At 43.0% G+C, this 22,458-nt stretch overlaps 1 protein-coding gene across 1 annotated transcript; it reads right to left on the reverse strand.

The window, feature by feature from the left end:
• Positions 1-217: 217 nt before the first annotated feature.
• LOC133014921 (doublecortin domain-containing protein 2) lies at positions 218-22,156 on the reverse strand. The gene is made up of 12 exons (XM_061082138.1): positions 21,870-22,156; positions 21,640-21,688; positions 20,698-20,774; positions 20,433-20,564; positions 19,785-19,937; positions 19,601-19,649; positions 15,797-15,929; positions 13,596-13,696; positions 12,011-12,125; positions 11,497-11,516; positions 8,926-8,995; positions 218-291 (listed from the first exon to the last, which is right to left on the reverse strand). The coding sequence occupies exons 1-12, from the start codon at positions 22,154-22,156 to the stop codon at positions 218-220; spliced, it is 1,260 nt and encodes a 419-aa protein (XP_060938121.1).
• Positions 22,157-22,458: the final 302 nt, after the last annotated feature.

Below are 22,458 nucleotides of genomic sequence, written 5' to 3' on the forward strand. Positions count from 1 at the left end.
GCGTTGGGAAAAATGGACAAGGGAAATTAGGGCGGGCACACTTTACCGCATCATGTTGCGATGATTTGTTATTGAAATGCAAAGCGACAGGCTAGATGGGAGACAGCGGCGAAAGCGCGGCCATGATTTAGGCTTAATCCGCCATTATCCCGCCTTTGAAGTGACCTCGCTTCGCACGTTCCCACAGTGACCCACGAGCACACGCGCAGCTTCTTCATTAGCCAGGATTAAACAGAGCCACGGCACATGCAACTTTGATGTCCACTTCGTGCAGGCCAGCAAGCAGAGCACCTACAAACACACACACAAACACACATACACACAGCACAGATATCCTTATCAGACTACACTGGGGCATGGAAAACATTATGGTTTTTAATCAATTACCGCTCTCACCTTTGGGGCAGCACATTCATTACATATGATAGGAGCAGCTAAGGGACAATATTCCAATCGCATGCTGAGATTGAAATGAAAGAAAGTGTATGGTTAGAGGGGAGACAAAGGCTGCAATTTCACACAGCGGAAAATCCCAGGCTGGATTTACATATGTACCCACAAAAAGCCAATACCGCATGTGATTTCACTGATGTAATTTATGTGTTGCCAGTGATTTATCATCCTTAGATCGCCATGTAGAAATCAAGCCCAGATCTCCCAAAGAGCTTCTACACATGCTGCCAGTAAATGATAGCTGTTATAAAAGTTTATCATGGCTATGAAATGGAATGAATCAATCAAAAAGGCCCAGGTTACCGTCATGCAAAATGGTGCCCAATCAGAGGTAGTTATTAGGCAGGAGGGGTTCATGATGATTGAACATGTGCACAATATGCATGCGGAAACATTTGTTGTTGTTTTTTTTTCCTGTTTAAAATCATTCCGAATACTCAATATAACTGAAAATTTCAATTGCAGTATAATGGTAGGCAAAACCGCAAGTTTCAGACAGTAGCAATATTCAAAGAAGCAGATGTGCTGCTGGTTCTTTTTAACGTACATGTACTGACATCAAAAATGTCCACACACAGCTGTCCGGTCAGCTCAACACCAAACATCAGAGACCAGCTGCTGCTCACATACCCCGAGTGAAACGTAAAACTATACATACAACACGAGGAGGGACAGTTATGTAAATACTGTAGGTACTTGGTAAGTATGTGAGAAAGAATATCACATGCAATTTTCAAGTTGAAGTTCACTGATCACAATCTCATTTAAGTATGGTGGTGAGTACACACCCTGGGATAAACAATGTAAATGGAGAGTAGGTGTGTTTAAGAGGTCATAGAAAACAAGACGTTATTATTTAAAGCTTTCTTGAACAAGGTTAAAGTCCATATGGGAAACTGAAGCAAGTTTTTTTGAATTGTAAATACACAATGTGAAAACTGACAGACACTGAACCAGATAACAGTGAATCTTTCCATTTAACTTACATTTCAGTGTAATATCTTATTTCTCTCAGAATAGAAAGGAATATATTTAAAACTTGAGTCACACAAATGACAGAAAAATGCACATTTACTTAAGGCTACCGACAAAAGAATGCAAACTTAAAACTAAGGAAAAAGCAGTGCATTTTTTTAGCCAGAACTTTGAGGAATCTTTGAAATGTGACCAAAGTGGTTGGAGTATTACAATTTATTCAGTCAAAAAGTTATTTAAAAAGACTTTAGAGGATCAAGTCTCTGAACCTGAACCCAGCGTTAAAATACTGACTGGGCCGAGATTTATCCGTTTTGAAAAGTTCCCTTACAGCAAGAAATCAAACAAAAAGGCTGCAATAAGCAAAACCATCTATCGTAATTACTCGATTCCATTTTCCATTTTTACAGTAGGTGCCCCGTCTTTTCTCATCATGAATAACTATGTATGTTACCTTTAGGCAATTTGAAAACATTCTGATTTAAGTTTGAGCAAATGACACCAAAATAAATAGCTCTCTATGCACTACTGAAGCTTACTATAACAAAACCTCTGATCCTTACAGAAAAAAAGCCCATCGGTGTATTTGGCACACAGACTGTTGGAGTCTAGTCCCATAAAAAGAGGATGTGAGCACCCATGCGGTCAGCTGCACAGCCCCACGTTTGCTGCACAGTGTAGAACTCGAGTCCTTTCCCCAGGCAACGGCCCATCAGACCAGACAAGCAGGCCGGGTGTTAAAGTGTGAGCAGGGTACAACGGAGTAACAACAGGGCCATCTGCCCTAGGAATGCACACATCCATCTTACTGAGGACAAGCAGTCTGGGAACAGATAAAGGAAAACAACAGGGGAAAAGAGAAAGAGAGAGAAAGCAAGGGAGAGAGGAAGTCTGAGAGAACAGATAGAAAAAGGAGGCAAAATAAAAAATAATGGAAATGTAAAAATGTGTGTGGTGAAGCTGCAGAGGAGCAAACGAGTGAAGACAAGGTGAGAGAAGAAGGAAGAGAGAGGCTGGAACAACAGAAATGTATACTGTTGGGGCATCATCTGCAGACGCTGAAATTACACAAGCACAGAGTGTAGTTTTTTTTTTTTTCTCATATTGCTGTGATCACTTACAGTCTTTTCAAAGCCTGACGTCAAGGCCTCTGCGGCACGGAATGATAATAGGTAGTCGGATAAAGTCAGGTTTGTTACTCAACGTATGGGCCCACTTTTCTTTTAAAAGCTTAATTTGACCAACTACAACAGATAAAAAGCACGATGCAACTACACCACAGAGCAACTGGAGGAGCCCTGTGAGAATAACACTGCTGAATTATGCAATGTTGTGAGAGTAATGTTCATAATCCATTCATGCATCTGCAAAACAGAATGTTACTCTCTTTTATTCTATTAAGCGTGACATCAGGAAGGTCAGTGGAGAGGACAGCACTGAGTCTCCGCTCCCACCATCATCGCTGCTCTGCAACCATCTGGATGCGAGTCCGAACACTGCAGTCAGCAATCTGTGAGCAGTGATATCATGTGGCATTCTCCATTTGTTTTTATTTTTAGACCATTTCCTCATCGCTGTATAATCAGTATATATGGCCCCACTGATATAGCACTCTTTCGCCCTCTCTCTCCCTCTGCATTACCTTATCACACTGAGAGCTTTTAGCCATGCTTCCAGCCATTAGCTTCAGACAGTCGGTGGCTACCAGGCTGGAACACACAGAGAAGGAGAGAGATTGAAAGTGGCCTCCTGGTGGCTCTGGATGATATAAGTGGTGGAGCAGGTGTTTTTATAACACCACATGACCATCCTGTGTGCGAGCAGGCTCAGTGCGGGGGTCTAGGCATGTGGAGCCTCTGTATGAAATGACCTTCGACAATTTTCATTTCACTCACAAAGGACACAAAAAGTTCACGGAGACTTCTGTCCGATTGAGACTTCTATAAAATTGCCATAACGACGACAACGTGCCATTGAGCAAGGACTTGAACATGAAACGGTTTAAATTTGTGATACAGGATTATTGTAATGGTGGCACTTCTCCCACATTCTACATCTACATCATTGTATTGTTCAGAATAAAGAAGTGTACAGTTAATTTATCTGCACTGTAATACATTTCAAGTTGGTTTAACTTAGGGAACTAAACTTCAACTGCTGCCTAAAAACACGAGTGAACTCAACATGAAGATTAGCTTTGTATCAACTCAGGAAGTTCAGTTGTTTAACTGTTGATTATTTTCTGTTTAAAAAATTGGGTTTGTTTGCTTTATCTTACATAAACATATATTCACTTCAACAGTATCTTAACTCATGATTTCAAGTTAAGATATACTCAATTTTAGTCATACTAATTACTTCCACCAAGGAGGTTATGTCTCCTACTGCTTTTGTTTGACTACTTGAGTGTTTGTTAGTTAGTTAGTTAATTATTTATTTAGCAGGTTTAAAATTTAAACAACGAATTTCCACGACATCCAGTGCAGATTCAGATCAGTGGGCAGATCAAAAATTAGTTCATATATCATGGATCTGGTTGAAAAAAAATCTATTTGATGCAGATCTAAATAAAAATCTGGATCCAGTGAATTCAAATGGGGTTTCATACAGGGACTCTTGGACCTATAGGCAGAGGAATCCACTCTAGTTTCATTCCAGTTGCCCTTTCAAGTTAATTAGACTAATGCTTCTAAATACTTTATATCTATTCTTTAACTTACAATGACTGATAAAGGCAAGTTTTCTAAAGGTTAATAAGAAAAACTCTCTCCTATCTAAACCCATCAGCCACAACATTTAAACCAGTAACATGGTTTACACTAAATGCATCGACTATTATTTTGTCCGATCAATCATTTATAATCACTGCAATTACATCACATCACATCAGCGCACAGATTTAGCATGTGCCCATTATTTCCGTCCATCACATGGAGAACATTTGCTCGGCTGCTCACTGAAGCGGCTGAGCCGGTCAGAGTGCCTCGCCATGTGAGACCGCTGACATGTTATTGACAGATGGCCCACGCACCTGCCCTCCACAGGAGACTTCCAAACCAAACAACTCCTGGATACACCGAGGTGATCCTCACATCAATATCAATCAATTATTCACATATTTGTGCTGGCTCGCAAAAAAAAAAAAACCTGCTTGACTGCTTTTCACAAGTGCCAGACCGCCATGCATCTTTTAGGAGGGGATTGGAGGGGATCCGGCTATTACCCTGCGTTTGATCCGACGGCTGCGGTGGAACAACTTTTCGCACTGTCACAGCGCCACACACACAACTGCGTTTAAGTGGGTCAATGACTCTTATTGTCTGCATTACAGCCATTAGCTTTTTATGGAGGAATACATCAGTTGTACTAGTTCTATATTTGAAGTAACATGCAGAGCAGCCTGTTTTATTCATTTTCAAATAGCTTTCGATACAAAGCCGAGGTCAAGCCTTAAACTTTTCTGCATACTAAGTGCACTTGAACTGAATACATAACTACAGAGGAATATTTTTGTGTGGGCGCCTCGGTTAAAGTACACGCTGAGGGAAGAAGTGGCAGTAGCAATAGTACTGCAGTTATGCAAGCAGCTGTGTTTAGTGGCTTTGGCAGTTCTTGAGGGAGATCTAGTTTATTATTCCTTGTTTAGTCAGCCTCTCTGGACTTTTTTCCTTGAAGTGCTTCATATGAAGTATAAAAGTACTACAGTACTACACAGTGCTTAATGAGGTTTGCTTTAGCACATACCATCACACACTGGGCCTGTTTCTCTCCATCATTTTACACAGAAATATTAAAGCTGTGCCCCGAGGTCGACGGCAACAGCCCTCGTACCGTGGCTGTGCCCCTGCGTTCGCCGTAGCCACGACTACGAGAGGCAATGACTCTGTTTTTGATCCACTCCAATATCATTAAGTTATTAGTTGATTTCAGTGGATTTAATCAGCATAGTAATTCCTCTCCACGGGAAGATAAGTCTCTCTCAAGAGCAGTTTCGCCGTCCACTATGCCGGCTGATGAGACACAAGCCCCCAAAATAATTCATCAGAAAACTGCACAAAATAATTTATCAAAAGTGCTTCTCGCAAAATCCGCTCAGGACCTTTGCTTCTTAATAATTAAACTCTGCAATTAGGCATCTTACCATGCGCTCAGTGTGAGGCTCCATGTAATATTCATAACCATACATAATTATGCAATATATTCACTGAAATAAGAGGCTATATATTCACGGTGGGGCTGTCAAGAGGCAAGACATTTTTATTTGCTTTATAACACTGTTTCATTTCGTACACGAGCAGCTGGCTGCTGGAGACAGAAGTGAACGCGGACGTCTGGTCCTCAGCAGTTTGACACTTTTCTCCGACTCTGGTAGTTAAAGGAAACGGGAAGCGAGAAAGAGAGAGAATGAGAACTGAACGACGATCCCCTTGCCAGAGGAACTGCAGATATCAAAGTCTCTCTGTTGGCCACAACAAAGGCATACCTCAGTGGTATCATGTATTGACCACAGTCATCACATGATGCAGAAAGAAAGAAGAGGCATTAAATTAAAATGGAGCAGAGATGGAGCGCCGTCTCAGGATGGATTGTATAATAAATTATACATAATGCTCATCCCGGCATAAGCAACAGCAGAGGCTTACAGTGGACACACAGTGGACAAGGTTGGCTTTCATCTCGAGACGCAGTTCAAAGCCACAGGCTGCGCGCAGAACAAACTGGCAATCAAAGCCTAATGTGTAACTGGGCAGTGGTGCACTTCACAGAGCCTGTCGTCTCGAGTGCAGCTAAGATCACACGCAGAAGCGTCTCTCACATCACAATGGCTGATTTTCAACACACGGCCTTTAGAACTTATTATTTTTCACCATGTACATGTAATAACAGACGCTACTGGGAGCTGCCGTCTCTTGAAGGCCTTTCATGACATCTATATGATGACTGAGAAGAAAAGCATACATTTTTATTCCAACTTTACAGTACAGTTAACGAAGGCTCTAATACTCCCTCGGCGAAGCCATCCCCAAGGAAACGGCTGCTCTTTGCCTGAATAAAAACTTTACATGGGATGAATGAAGCAGAGGCAGAATAGGATAAGATGCAGTGTAGTAGACTTACATCCACAGAACACGGGCTTTACTTAAGCGCCGTAAATACAATGAAACCGGAGCTCTTTGTACCGGGATTTCAAGTTTTTAATATCCACACCAAGCATCTGTAATGCTCACATGTTCTTATAATGCAATACAATAACATGGAACATGCTGTATCCCCATATGGTTGATGAGCACTGCTTTGCTCTGTAGCTCTACTACATTCTATGGATTGGAAATCAGGGGGTATTTTAAGTTAAATCCATCCCTAATTATTTGTATATTACACACATTTGAATGACAGTCATCAGATACCAATAGGGAATGTTGATGTTTCTTTTTTTTTGGGGGGAAAAACTTGATATTTTCTCCAGCATGTCCATACTTCTAACACTTCATAATCAACAAAAACAAGTGTGTTTTTCTGCGTCTGTCAGATGCTGTGCTGCAAAACAATGACCTTTTACAATATGACACAGTTTTACTGTCGATATAATACAGATGTGATTAACATAAATAAGAGTTAAAGTCAAATAGGCGTAAAGGTCGTCACTCAGGACTAGTCTCGGGTCCGCGGGGTGATTTACAACAACTTAATTTGACTGTGTGGAGTAATTTATCTGTGACAGAGCAAGCCGTGCAACTCCCTGCATGTCGCGCGCACATACAGGCGACAATATGCCATGAGTGCACACATCTCCCATCTAACCAATCAGTCAAGATGCTTTACAACTTCTGTCAGAGGCTCTAACAGTTCCCATAAATTACAAGGCCATTGTACATGGTGCCAATAACTTTTGAAGGAGAATCTCAGCCAAACTGAACAAAGTAGTATCCCCTGTTTTTATACATGGGAGTCAAGATGGCATACTCCTTGTAAAGTACAGTGTATGAAGGAGACAGGGAGCAGTAAGTACTTAAATGGTAGATTTGCTTTTAAGAAAAAGGTCAACTATTTTCACTCAGCCGAAAAATGCCTTTCAAGGATAAAAACTGGCCCAAGCTATAGACGTTTCGAGGCGAGACAAGTGGCAGGCAGGTTTGATTTTGTTACAGATCACTCCAATTTCCTTCCACTCCCCGCTTCTCGCCTCTGTGGCTGGAGTCTCCAGTTATGCTTTGCATTTGTGTCATCTGCAGATCCACAGTGACAGCGAGGGACTATGAGGCATGAATGATGCTGAACCATTCATAAACAGCAACAACAATATATAACGCGATAGGGACAGAAAAATGAGTACGTCAGTCTGTAGTAGGCAAGCAATGATGTGCTGTGATGTATTTCGAATGCCCCCTACAGTGCCCATTGGCATTCTGCAGGGAAATCATAGGCAGCGCTAGAGAGCACGAGGCTGCATCTCGACCTCTAGAACTCTTAATATGAGGATAATCAAGAGCAAATACATATTTGTACGTAAAAATCATGCACACGTCTATGGCAGAAGCGTTCGATGCGGACTGCCGTTCCTCCTCAATAATGTGCCTTGGTGAATGCACGTGGCTGTGTATTTGTGTACCTTTATTATAGCACGGCTGACATGTGCGTGAGGCAGGGAGCCTGCTGTTAGCACAGGATGCAGTGATTTTCCTGGTGTCACACTGACAGAGTGAACCTCAGATTGAAGGGCAAACAGTGATAACCACCTGCAGGGATTCGCATCCTGTTCCATTAGTCACCTTTGGAATTTTCACAAGGGACAAAAGAAGATGCTGGGAAACCACTGAATGGGCCTCGCTACTAAACCCTGTGTTTTGTAGGCAATTAGAATGAAATTGCCTGAGCAAACTGAAAGGCATATTCCCCCAACAAAGGAGAATGTCAAGTTTACATCACTGCTCTGGTTTGTGTTTTAAATCCCTATTTTATCTTCTCTGCGCCCAATAATCAAACGTGTACAGCACCTATTTTGTTGTTTCTGTCGCAGATGTGTTCTTGTCCAGATTGATCAAATAAAAGCCGGACCATGTAATTCTACTTAGAATAAGAAGTTGTGGAGAAAAACAAGGATTTTCATAGTAACAAGGTGCATATCCTTCTCATTCTGTCTGAGTGGTTCCAAATTACAAAGGACACGGGATATAAAAAAAAAGTGGTGAATACTCCCAGGCTCTCAGCGTGGCACACCTTGATGTGCAGGTGCCTTTAATACTGGATGGAATAAGTCATCTGAGATAGGAGAGGCAAAAAAAACCCCACTCAACCAGATGGTCTCCATAAAGCATGGCGTAAAGCTCTCCCAGATGTTGAGAGGTGGTTGCGGATCTGGTGACATGCGATGTGAGGGAGGAACTGGTAATGCGGAGTGTATTAGTGGTCTCTTTATGGGTGCATTAGGTGCTGCGGAGGGGAATGCGGGGGCCGACGCCGCCGCTGCTACCAGGCTTTATGCTTTGATGAACCTACCCTTGAAAAAGCGGGACATCCGTGACCGTATTCTGCTGAGCCTGGAAGACACCTCCCTCTCCTTAGCCTCCTGGAAAACATAAATCAGTTTCTCATATCATCATCTAGTCATATTCAATGCATATGAAGCTCTAATCAGTAAATCTGTCAGCTTGCCCCCCTTTTGGTGATATATCAGATTCGTAATACTCTCCCACATATGCAGTAAATCTCTGACAAAGCCGTAGTGTTTTTTAAAAAATGCCAAGACAGGGCTGCATGAAGTGGAGAACTTGACTTGAAAACAGAGTGGAGTAGCAGCTCCGTTTAGGATGTCTCTGTACTGAGAGCTTCAGTGCATTCCAAAGTGTCATCTCTCCCCGTACTACTAAACAGTGGCCCAGACAGGAAGCCGGAATAAATTTCCCCCCAGTTCATCGTCCCTGCTGAGAACTAGCAGAACATCTCAGTCTGATTAATGGCTGTACACTGTCTAATGAACAGTAATTGAATGGTATAATGCAGCAAGTCCTTAAAAGCCCAGAGGATTCGTCTTCCTCCGCCTGGCTCGCTGGAAAAGCCAGGCAGTGACATTGTCTAGAGTTGATTATAGTTGACCTTGCGTGGGGGTGAATAGGGCCTTTGAAATGGCTAACCTAAACTTCAGGGAATAGGATCACGGAAAACCAGCTGAAAGACAATTGAAATGGACCTGTATTGGGAAAGGAAAGAATGGATCAATGGGTTGCTCGATAACGATTCGATTTTTGATCACAAAATTCCTCCGAAGAGGAAGACGATTGATCAGACATCCCTCGTCGTATTGGCATTTCTAACAATATTAATAAAGAAAAAATGCTTAGCTGACTGGTTGATAAATCAGCCAATATTGTTAAATCTAAACAAATGATAGTTGTAAACATGATGCGACACCGCTGAGCGCAAATCTACCCTTGTCCACATTACCTCAAAGTGTATGACATCCAGAACATAGACAGAGCCCCCCCCCAGCATGAAATCAATCAGCTTTTTAACAAAGTGCACTCTATAGGAAAAGCCAACCTTCGGAAAAGCCCAACAAAAGTCAGTCAAGTGATTATAAGAAAAGCTTTGATAAATGTGCATCAGACTCGCGCCCGCCATCCTTCGCTCTCTTCCGCCCAGATCGCCTGACTTCACTCCCAGCGGACATCTCCACTTGGCAGAGATGCTGAATCTCGTTATTCTTTATTTGGCCCGGACCACACAGGTCAATATCACACGTGCACAGCTGCCTCGCCGGTGTACTGTCTGCAAATGTATTCACTATTTAAATTCCACGCAATAAATCATTTAAAGCTTCGGCTGAAAATGTAATCATGTAATTGAATTTGGTCATCAATATCTACTATATACATGCACCTATACAGGGGACGAGGGGCATTTCACAAGCACGTTTGAGCGGCGGAGTGGGAGGAAATCTGTCCGAAACTCAGCTCAAAGTATGAGTCATAGCGGTGCAGTTATCCCTCATTATTATTCACAGCCCTCTAAATGATGAGGTTGCCGACAACGAGACAGCGACAGTCTGTTTGGCCTCAAAGGGAAAAGAGGAGAGCACGCGTGAATGATGGTTAGACTTTAAGTAAGGAGGTCTCACCTGCAGCATCATTATTTCCAGTCTGACAACAACGTTTAAAAATATGATGCGGGTCTTGTTAAAACACGGATAAAAGATAAAACAGAAAAGCTGCAGGGAAAGATTTTGGTGAGGCTCAGAACGCTGCTTCCCCCTTTTTCTGATGTCTACTTTAATTTTCTACACGTCAGGCTCAGTTAATGTCCTGAGACCTGACGCAGCTTTGACAACTGTAGTGTTAACTGTACTTAGTCCTGATGAGGATGTGTTCTGGCATGATGTCTTCCAATGGAGAGCTTGCAACAAAAACACTTCCTTCTCCTCATGTCAGTGTTCATTGGCTGACAAATCAAAAACTGCTTTACAACATAATTATTGCAAAAAGTAGCTGAGTCCTTGCACGGATCATTATTATCGTTATTATTACTTTCCATTTTCTAATGGTCAAATCCATAGCCAATCTGAATCAGCAACATTCCGGTATGACTACAAGCAATAAGTAATGAATTAAGCTATTGATGGGGTCTTTAGCCCAGGTCATAACTGGCCCCCAGAAGTCAATAATTATCCAGATAAGAATATCTTTATTGCAAAAGTGCATACGGCAGCAAAATCATCACCACACCAAAACATTCCCCTATGGTGTAATTGCCACCGCCAGAAATTATAGTTTTCATTAAAAGAAAATGTTCAAGGTTATTGATTGCTTAAATAAGACTCAATATCTTCTCATTTCAATGCCGAATGAAATTGCTTGGAATAGTAATATCACCCAACTATTGTGTGCATTCATCACAGTTACACTGCTTCATATTGTCGTCCCTCTAGGATTATTAGAGCAAAATAAGTGCATTTAAATGAGTGTCATTTCTAGGAACCACAGATCCATGCAAAAACATCTGTATGCACAGCTCAGCCCTACTCCATCACCGAGCACATTCACAATATCCAGAGTGAGGACAGACATCAAATACAGCCGCATGCTTTTGTGGAGCTCGACAAATTACAGACACACACTTTATGTGTTTCTTCTCTGTGATACATACAGTACATTTGGCTGCAGCTATAAGCTTTAAAAGAAAAAAAATCATACTACATGAAAACTTGAACCTGAGGCTCAGGCGTCTTTAATCCTGAGTCTCCAGTAGCAGCGCTGTGGCCTGATGCTCTTTACTGACTCTCCGAGCCCTGAAGAAAGGCTGCACTGGTAAATACACAGGACATAATATACAGAGAAAACCATGGCTACAGAAAAACAGGTTACACACACATTAGGTGAAAGTATATAGTTGCCGGAAGCAGGTCTGTGTGTTGCTCATGCAATTACGGGCCCGGTGATTACCATAATTGCTGGTTAGACCATTTTTATGTGACCTAATCAAAAAGCAAATGAAAAAATTGGACGTAATAATAAAGTAAAAATGAACTAAAAGTGAAATACTCACTGTATAAAACTTATAATAAGGGTACTTACATCATTCCGGGAACCTGCAGACAAAGACCTCTGCAGACACCAGCCGTGTGAATCATGCGGGGGGGCCTTGGAAGGACTCGCAGAACCGCTCTCATCTCCGTACTCCTCTTCAACTATCTTGGCCTCAACCTGCAGGAAGGGAAACAAAGATCCCCCTTGGCTTACACTGTACTGTACTGCTGTATTGATTTTACAACATATTTATATATTAATGCAACTTGTTCGCATGAGCATTTATAATCCTTATTCCTCTCGGAGAAGAATCCTTTTTTTGTTGTTTTAAACTTACTGAGCTTGTTCGACGGCAGAAATAGCTGAGAAGTAACTACTGTAAGGAATCACAAGTTAACAACTAAAAGAGTGAAAAGAAAATGAGGAGTGTATTTTTTTATTCTGTTTGAAGTGGAAAAAAGAGAAAGGTCAAGCTCAGCAGGAGGAGATGATGCTACTGTAGTAAAAAGGGCAGTGGACTGGTGACTGGTGGCTCTACAAATTCTCATTGGTCGATCAATCGGAGGTGTTACTTTCATAAGAAGAAAACCTCTGCATTAATCTTCTTAAGGACATTAATAGCCAATAAAGAACTACTACCTTTTAAAACAAAGGTGTGTTTTTAATACCCCTCCACTTTTCATTTTCATAGACAAGCACCAAAAACAATGCAGAAATCCTGAAATCCTGTTTTCACAAATTAAAACCTGCACAACTAAATACGAACCGCCTGGTTTAGCGTTTACTGTTGTTGGCTCGAAACTACATGGCACCATGTCAAAGACTGCATTCTGTTAAAACCAGAAAGTCAAGGCCTTTAGGATGAACATATCAGAAACAGCATAGCTTACTGTAATTTGCTACGCCCAAAAACACATGAAGGTGCAAATGCCTGAAAACTGCCGGAAGACTTTTCTTTCTCGCTCACTTCTGGCCATCGTCTCTGCTTCAGGCTAAAGACTCTGTGTGCAGAGAGAGCATCTGCAGGGGGGGGCAGGCAGGCACATTGGTGAGAGACAGACGGGTACGCCAGCCAATCATTTCATTCAGTCTATTCAATGGGTTTTGTTTATAACAGTCCTGTCAGGGCCACAAACACCAGCTTTTTGTCTATTCATTGATGGCGATCAGGAAATGAAGAGGATTTTAATAAGTAAGATATAAAGAGTTTCAGAAACAACTTACCGATCCTAACTTTAATTATTTACGGCTAACAAGGCTCAATCAGGTAGATGGCACTCAATGCACTGTTTAGTTAATCTATCACGTGCAGATGTTTCCTCTCCTGCGACCAATTGATTGGTTGAGAGTCGGTAAGATTTCAGTCGACCTAGATTTTCTCTGTTTGACTACGACCCCCGATGTAGCAGCAGACACACGTTTTCCATCCGATCCATTCATCTCACTTCAAAGCAGCTTTAAATAGCTTGTTGTGTTGCGTAATCGACATTTACACTCTGCTTCTGCTTGTCTACGAGGCATGTTGTAAGAAGTTGGAATCAGTGTTTGTCTTTGGGGATGAAACAAAAAAAAAAGGCCCGAGCTGTTCAAAGATGAAATGTTGAACGCATCAACAGGCTGCAGGTCTGTGTGCGGTCGGTGTTCTACCTGATCAATCGGCAGGTCCACCTCCAGCCGGCCGTCCTCCTGCACCTCGGCCGCTCCCGCCGTCTCACTCCTTTTGTTTTGCGCATTGAACACACTGCCCTCTGTGAAAAGTGATTAATCACAATTACCTCATCTGCTGGCAGTCGCCTTCTCATTCTTCTGCACTCTCATCCACTCTCCCCCTTTCCTCTCCCTCCATCCCTCACTGCCCTCTCCTGTCCTCTCCCCTTTTTTTCCCCCTGTTCAACTTCACAAGAGATCAATGTCGCTGTCCATCCATTTATTTGTTTGGAAACGGTCTTGCAGACAAAAGCGCCACAGAGAGCCACAGCTGCCGCGCCACAAATATGGTCGGTCAGAGTGAACTTTCGGACCGGGGGGTTAGCTCTTGACAGTGACAGGTTGCTCCTGATGCATGTGGGGAATGGCTTATATGGCAATGTCACAGCGGTTTTCTCTCCATGAAAACAAACTCCCTTTTTTTTCTGTGGCTGCTGGATCTGATAGAGGAAGGAATGTGAGTAATGAAACACACTATTGAGCCTGAATCTACCTCGATGGCCTTAAGTATTTTCATTAAAATAGTAAATAACCGAGCATGCAGATTAATCACTGATAAGGCGGAGGTAAAATGTGCAGAAAAATAAATTCGGTTTGTAGCTCAAGGAGGAAATTACACAACTGCAAAACCATGTAGACTTGATTATGTATTTCAGTCAGGTATTATTTTTGGATCTCCTACTAGACTCAGTGTGTTTAAAAAAAGGAGAAAATGATGGAAACCAATCGGATGCCAAAAGCTCTGATCCGGTACCTGGTGACGCTTGTGAACGCAACCTGCCTTTATTAAGTGTTCTCAGAGGTGATTTCATTCTGGAGCAGAGTCATGACTTTTATCTAACAGACCGGCCTTTGGTTAATGACTTCTGTGAGAGGAAACCACACTATATAAGCACGGTCAGGTGCAAAAAAGTGTGGCCAAGAAACTCCACTCTGGTCTGGCTACAAACGACAACATTATCCTGACACGAGAAAGAAAAAAAAAAATTCTCTTTCAGTATGAAAAACATGGCAGGTTTCAAACTGTGGCAATTATCCAATCTATTCCACCGCATAACGTTGTTTGCGGCACAGGATGAGTCTTTCAAGTCGAGTCAGTGTATTACTGAGCACAGATGGTAAAACAAACAGCCATGAAACAACACCTCCTGAATAACTAAACAGGAGAAGTAAAGACACGCCGTCTCTTTATTATTAACAGAGTACGACTTTTAAACAGCCAACTGCTGAAATGTTCCAAACCATCAATCCAAAGCAGTGTTTTGTCACTTTTATGATCTTCTGTCAGCGATATTTGTGATTAATAACTTATTACCATTTTGATTCCCACATCAGGAGAAAATTGGAGCGATTTGTTTCCCCCCCACATAGTTAGCGGTGCTTTCTGGATTCATACTCAACAAAATGGCCTGATTGAATTCATCTATGATTTAAGCCCCCTTGACGGTGTTTGAAGTCTTGTTCTGTTTAATATTCACAGAAAAGAGTCGTGTTTCTTACTGGGAGCTGTGCTCTGTTTGGACTTTAAAAGGAACAGGTTGATCATTCAAAGGAAGCTCCAGGACAAAGAGAACAGTAGACTTCCTCTTTACTCCCAACACACACAACACTTTCATCTTGCACACTCCCACGCATGCACACTTCACCCCTACACATATACACGCCATTAACTGTATATAAAGATGGATGCAATGACAGCTCCCAAAAAGTGAAGCCAAACTGTCTCGATCGCCTCCTAGTGGCCGGCTGCTGTACAGATCATGAACCCTGGCTCCTCCATGTTAGCAGATGGCCCAAACTAAAAAAGTCTAAATATTATTTTAGGCAGTCTTTTTCCAATAAGTTCAGTTTTAAATTGGTATTTGACGGAGTGAAAGGTAATGATTGACAGCTCAGACTGACTCGTGATTGGTCGAGCATGTGTATCAGCGGGACCTCGCTCAATCTCCACGTTGCTACTGCCCAGACTCTTGCGCCAAATTGGGTCTTTGCCACAAGATGGCAGCATTCCTATAAGGTATAGTCCGGCTAGATTTCTGGCAGGTGGGAGGAAGTGGCGATGTGTCATCCATCGTTATATATGTGTCTATGATACACAGGAGAGGGCAGGAGAGATGTTTCTATAGAATTGCTCTGCTTACCCCCTGTTGGGTGGAGAACGGTGCTTCTGGACACCCGCCTCTGATGTTTGGTTCCGTCTGGCTTGGCCGTGTGTTTCTTCATCTGGCCCCTGGCTGTGTGCTCGGGGTCCGCACTAAAGCCTGTGTGAGGAAACTACATGGACAGACACAGTAGAGGAGAAAACCAGGCCACAGATTAAGGCGTATATCCTTAGATTTCTTTGTGATTCATTATTGACTTTTTTCGCTGTTGTTCTCTAAAGAGGAAGAAGAAAAAAAACAGACAAAACACGTTGAGGCGAAACTTGTTTCTCTTCTTTTCAACCCTTTTTTACGTTTTTCCATTGACCTCAATTTTTCTTGAGCTGATGTGCTTTGTAGCTCCCCCGTGATTCCTACTGTATTGAATTCATCTGGTTCCAATACATCCCGTGCACAACCTATCAATCACTAGGGAGCGTGGCAAACTAATCATTTATTGATGAAATGGGGCAGCCATGAATTTCTAACTGCATTTGTCTTATTTATCAAGCCAGATCAAACAATGAAAATCAAAACAAGCTTAAAGGGAAAGGGAGGGAGTCGTAGGGAATAACTTATTCTTCAGCAGTAGACGGTGGAAGGTTATTGATGGAGAGGGGAGGGGGGGGGAAACGGTGCTGGGGACTTAGTAGCATTGTGGGAGAGTGAAGGAGCAAGAGAGGAAAAGAGAGAAGGAAAGAGAGAGAGAGAGAGAGAGAGAGAGAGAGAGCAGTCGGGAGAGTTCAGAGTGATGTTCAGACAGCAAGGTACACATCTGAATTAATGCTTCCACAAAAGGCAATTTTCTCCTCACAGGCTCCTCATCCCCTCTGTAGGTAGCAAGGTGAGGTATGTCTCCCTCACAGAGAATGAGAGACACAGATACACAGAGCGGGAGAGAGCAGACTTAATGTTTCTTTTCAGCTACAGTGCTCTTTACTGCAGCTGCCTGGCTGGATCCCTGGGCTGGCTCGGGGGATAGTGTAGTGATCTCAGGCTTCCACCAGAATACACTTCTGGCAATGGTGTTTGCAAGCTCACTAACATGGAGTCTGGGGAATAACTTCATTGTTTCTTCACTTGTTTGCTTTCTTTAATGCAGAAGGCAAAGTCTGTTGATATTCTTTTGAATTTCTGCAGCCGTTGGTGGGCCGAGGGAGAGAAATAAAACAACAAAAGCAGAAGTTTGTCTGGTATGTTCAGCAAAAGGATGGGTTGAAATGGAGTTCACACTCCAGCGCGGTAGTGTCCACAACGACGCTAGATCAAAGCCAGAGGAGCAGTGGCACTGTCGCAGTGGTGAGCTGTTGATTCAGTTTCACAACCTCGACTCGTCTGCGAGAGATGCGAGGCAACTTGACGGCTAAAAGGTCACAAATCAAAATGTATCCGAGCAGCCCCAAAATTGAGCAGCTTGTTCTCCAATGTTTACGGCCCGGTGGTGAGATGTCAATAGATTTTATTTAAATCAACACAGTTAAATCGAGAGCGTCTCACTCTGGGAGGAGAAAGCAGAGGACGGCGGGTGCTGCAGAGCCAGGAGAGTACAGTACAAGTAGCTTTACGAGTGGAAACACGGCAGTGGAAAAGCTGAGGTCATCTCCCCCCTTTCATTCTGCATTACATATCTACAGTACCACGTCCTGCGGGAGCCGACAACTGTGTGTATCAGGAGGCCCGAGAGAGAGAGAGAGAGAGAGAGAGAGGGGGACCGAGAGAGAAGCAAGTGAGTTAGTGTGAAGGGGGCTCAGGGGGACCGAGCAGCAAGTAATCTGGAGCCCCTCTCAAGTGGCGGAGAACAGGAGTCAGCAAGAGGACACTGTGATATGATAGCCAGGGGAAAAACAGGGGGTCCCAACCAACTGGACCGACCAGCTCCCAGCCACACTGGCTGCGGTATCAGTGGGAGCCACTCCCATGGCCCGGGTCCTCAGCGAGCAGACATGCTGGCAGCAGCAGCAGCGGCGGGGGGGTGGGTGAGGGGTGTGGGTGTAGTTTTCCACGGGGCATCGCTGCTTCCCAAAACCAATGACATCATCCACGGGGAGGCAGAGAAATGAGGAGCAGCGGCAAGTCACTGCTGATGTCAGAGAAGCGCGGCTATTAAAAGCTCTAGTCAGAGGCCCGGTGCTGTTTTCACAGGATGCTTAGTGTGAAGTACAATTGCACCGCTCATTACGATTACTGTAATATGAAAGCATTGCTTTGATGCACACCATTATTCTTTTTTATCTCCGTCCCTTTGCATTCCCCTCTCCCCCTATTAATCTTCTCTTTATGCCGCGTCTACCTCGGGAACTTTCCACCTCATCATGTGTGGGAACACCGAACTCAGCATATGTGCTCGCTTCCAACGGGGAACACGTTCTACTGGAGGGTTTCAACGCTGCACTCTGCAGAGCCGTCACTTTAGACTTCAGTGGCTGCTCCAGAGCAGATGTCCCATTCGGCAGAGTCGAAATGCTCCGCCGCCCGGTGCAGACGCCGTTCCCGCACGTCGAGGTCGCGAGAGCAAGGTTACATTTTACACTGCACTCGCTGTGCATGTTTAAAAAGATATTTTTACGGGGCGTTTCAGACCAGACTGCTGTTGTTTTGTGAGGTCAAACTGAAATTAATGACAAGCATGACCCCATAAATGTATGTATAATCAGTAAGCTCAACAACTGACGGATCGGGACACTGTGGGCTGTATTTGTCACACGTTTCTTTCCCCTCTGAAAGCTCCTTATTAACTGGTCAAATCATGTTTACAAATTCATGAGGGATCAGGCGAAGAGGCATGGGGAGTAGAATGTAGAAGCATCATGTCTAGTGAATGACTAATAATACAATGAGGTGGTGGATGCAAAACACAGCCATAGCCCTGTCTCTGTCTCCACCTCATGGTACTGGGTGAAATGGCACAAGCTCTGGTCTTGTGAGTCTCGATTCAGATTTTCTCATCTTTAGTGTTAGGACCGAACCACAGCAAAGCAAAGTTTGATAACAATGTGGTTTTATCTCCTGTTTTATGCCTGGATACATTTTAACATGCAGAAGCCATCTTAGACATAAGCATTTAAAATGATTCCATAATCTTACTTAAAGATATTTATAATACTTCTGAATATAATGAAAGTCAACCACATACACAGCTGGAGACAAGGTTAGGGGGTATTTGTCTGTGTCTGGAAAAAAAAAAAAAAAAAGGCATCTGCCAAAGCATTGTCATCTTTCATGGTTAGGAAAATCAGATGTCAGACACATCTCTCACAGGCCCCCCCGCCATCTCCACCGCAACCTGCTGAGTGGGCATGTTCTCATCTTCAGCGTGTGATTCGGTGTTCATCTCAGGCCCGCCACAGCGCAATCCTCACATGGATTCAAAGCATTTCACCGTCTACTTAATCACAATACAAATTGTCCCGGTTCTGGTTTGAATAAGAGATTTTTTTTTTGTGTGTGTGTGTGTGTGTTTTTTTTCAGTCAGTAAAGTCCCCCTGGTGCATATGATCTGTCTGTGAGGCTCACTGCACTTGATCAAGTGGGCCAGCCCGTCTCTGTGGGGATTACCCATCAAAGTGAAAAGCAACGGTAACTCAGTGCCTCCTGCAGACAGTGATTGATGATAGCACTGTTTCATAACGAATTACACCCCCACGACAAGTCTCGCACGTGGGAAATGTTAATTGAAATGCTGTGTGCGCAAGGAAACACTTTTCCAACGTGATGCAACCGAGTGTTACGACAATAAACTGAGGAGAAAATATGACAAGTTAGCCTGATGCAAGCAGGGAAAGACTCTAAAGCAACTCTACTCACCACATCCTTTACATGTCTTGTCTTTCTAATAGGAGGCAGGACGTCTTGACTGCAGAGAAGAAAGGTGGGGGGAAACCAGATGGGAAAAAAATACATTTTCTCTTTCCTTTCTATATCAATACAGGAATCTAATAGTTATTTGATTTGCTGAAGTGGAAAGTCATTCTCCTCATCGGTCTCGTACCTTTCAATTGAGTTGTTTTCCCTGATATAAGCCCTGGGGACGCAGCGATCATATGGGAGAGCTTTAAACCTTTCTGCACCAACTGCAACGTAGTGCTGGTTGTTCTCCAGTTGAGTGGAAGCGCAGACAGGCTGTCCATCTAATGTGCAAAGCCTGTGAATGCAAATAAAGAAATTGCACAACATCTTCTAAGTGTTTGCTTTATAAATACAAGTGTTTTAGATTGTTAGATGTCCCAAATATTGTCTTACTGGTTCATTTAATGCAGGCATATTTTAAAATATCCATTAAGGCAGTGTTCACCTATCAAGCAGCTTTAGATGAATTACGGTGAGCACATCACAAGCCTCACGATCACTTATTAATTAGAGAAATCTTTCCACTCTGCTAATGCATTTAAACTGACAGGAAAGACTCCACTAATCATTCCTTCATCCGTATTAGAGAAGCTGAGTCCCTAGAGCCACGCTTTATGACTGTGCATTATTTTCAATAAACTGCAGTTATTTGAAAAACATAATGAAGAGCATCATTTGCTTTATGGAAAAATTATTCAAAATATGTTTTCTTTACAGTCAGGACGTATATTTCTAATGTCTGTGCTTGCATCCTCACTGTTAAATGACTACCCTAAAACAATCACATCACCTGTACACAGCACCGGTGCGAAGATGCACTTTCTCCGTCACCATGGCCAAAACATTCTCCCAGCTTCGGAGAGTGTACTTTGGGATCCGGATCCGAGCTGGTGGCCCCAGGACATCCCCGTTTGTAAAAACACTAAGAAGCACAGCAATGTATGAGACACAGAGTGAATTATATATATACTGTATTTTTTATGAATTACATTCCACAACACAGAACATCTTTAAGAACTTAAGAACTTTAGATCCAGCTCAAAATCCATACTCACTTTATTGTGCAGGACTCATCAGCAGTTCTCTTCCAGCGAGCAGAAACTACTATTCTGCTGTGAACAACAGGTTGGATCTAAAGAAACACATAAATAAAGTAAGGGAATATTCTCGTATATGGCCTTTTACTGGGACAGTGATCACAATGACAGTAGGAGCATTAGGGGCTGTAACCCCTTAACTGGGAGAGTGGCTCCAGCAGATCCCAGCTGTGGGATGCAAAATATGTATACAAGTCTATAGTTTCTTTATTTTTCGAGTCAAGCACACAGAAGTAGAAAGCAGTCATGTAAAGTTGCAGCAATCCATCAACATGTCATAACCTTTCAACAAAAAAAATTTCCTTTATTACCAAACCTGAATGACAAACATCAGCCGAATGAATCCGCTTTCACAAAACTTCCCTTCTCTTTTATTTAAAAAACCTGTACTTATTAAACCTAGCAATATGTTTTGTTTTACTTTAAATCATTTTAACACACAGGTCCCGGGAAATGCAATTTGGTTCCACTGTTTGTTTTACAGATTCGGCTGGATTGACGTAAATAAACTTGAAACTTTATGGGCACGAAATGGCAAAACATTTTTCAAATCTGATGTAGATCAATTGTGTTATAACTCGTCACTGTTCTTCCACAAGGAATAAGCGATATATGGATATAGATTGAACATATGTTAAATTGCTACTGATGAATATGTTATAGTTTTAATCCCCGACCTGATTCATATATGGAGAGGGAAATGCTTGAGTCACTTTCAATGTTCAACTCAAACTGATCTTCTGTGTAGCATCAGCACTGTGGGGTTTGAGTGTTTGGTCCCAATGACAAACCACTGAGGAAAAACTCCTTATCATATATTTAACAAAAAAGTTAAGTTTGAAGTTAGTTTAGTTCTTTTCAGTGGAAAGATAATCAAACCATTTCAAAATGAGGTTTTACCTGTTCTCTTTTCTTATTCTCCGGCTTCTTGGTTGTGATCTCGCTGTAGCTGGAAGTACAGAGAATGAAGGGAGACATGTTTAAGGGACAGTGAAGTTTAAGGACTGGAGCTCACTTGCTAAACGAAGGCACGAGTTCAGGCCTCATCCTCTGCAAAATAACCCCCCCACGCTCACACACACACCCCCACACACACACAGACACACACCTCACATGAGCCTGGTACCTACCCCAGCATTTTAAACTGCTCCTTCCCGGCGGCTACGTACACACTCCCGTGCTTCAGCTCGTCCAGACGCCGGACCGCGTGGCCCAGCCCCGGCGTGTAGAGCCTCCTGACGGCGCCGAACGGAGCCTCCACCCTGCGGGTCACGGAGGTCAGGAAGCCGTCAAAGGTCGACACCTGCCGCGGGTTCACCGCTATTGTCTTTCCGGGAAAGAAGGCGTCCCCGTTCCGGTAGACTCGTACTATTCTGGTTGGAGGTGGGTCACCTTTTCTGGCCGGTGTGCCCGGCATACTGGAACCTGGCTTACAGAAGATGTCCACAAATCAACAACAACAAACAAACAATGATGGCACTGCCCGCTGTCAACTTTATATATGTGTCAGGTGTGTGTCCGGACACGTAACAGGAGATAGCAGGTGACATGGAAACCAGTTCCTCCACACGAGAGGAGCAGCATTAAGAAACCCAACCTAACTGGGAGCTAGTTTGTTAGCACCTTGCCTTTGTTTGATGCTAACTTTAATTTGGGGCTGGGTTCCATAACATAAGCGTTTCCAGGGCAACGAGCCAACAGGAAATAATTAATTTACTT

This window comes from Limanda limanda, chromosome 12 (genome assembly GCF_963576545.1).
Source record: "Limanda limanda chromosome 12, fLimLim1.1, whole genome shotgun sequence".
Lineage (NCBI taxonomy): Eukaryota > Metazoa > Chordata > Actinopteri > Pleuronectiformes > Pleuronectidae > Limanda > Limanda limanda.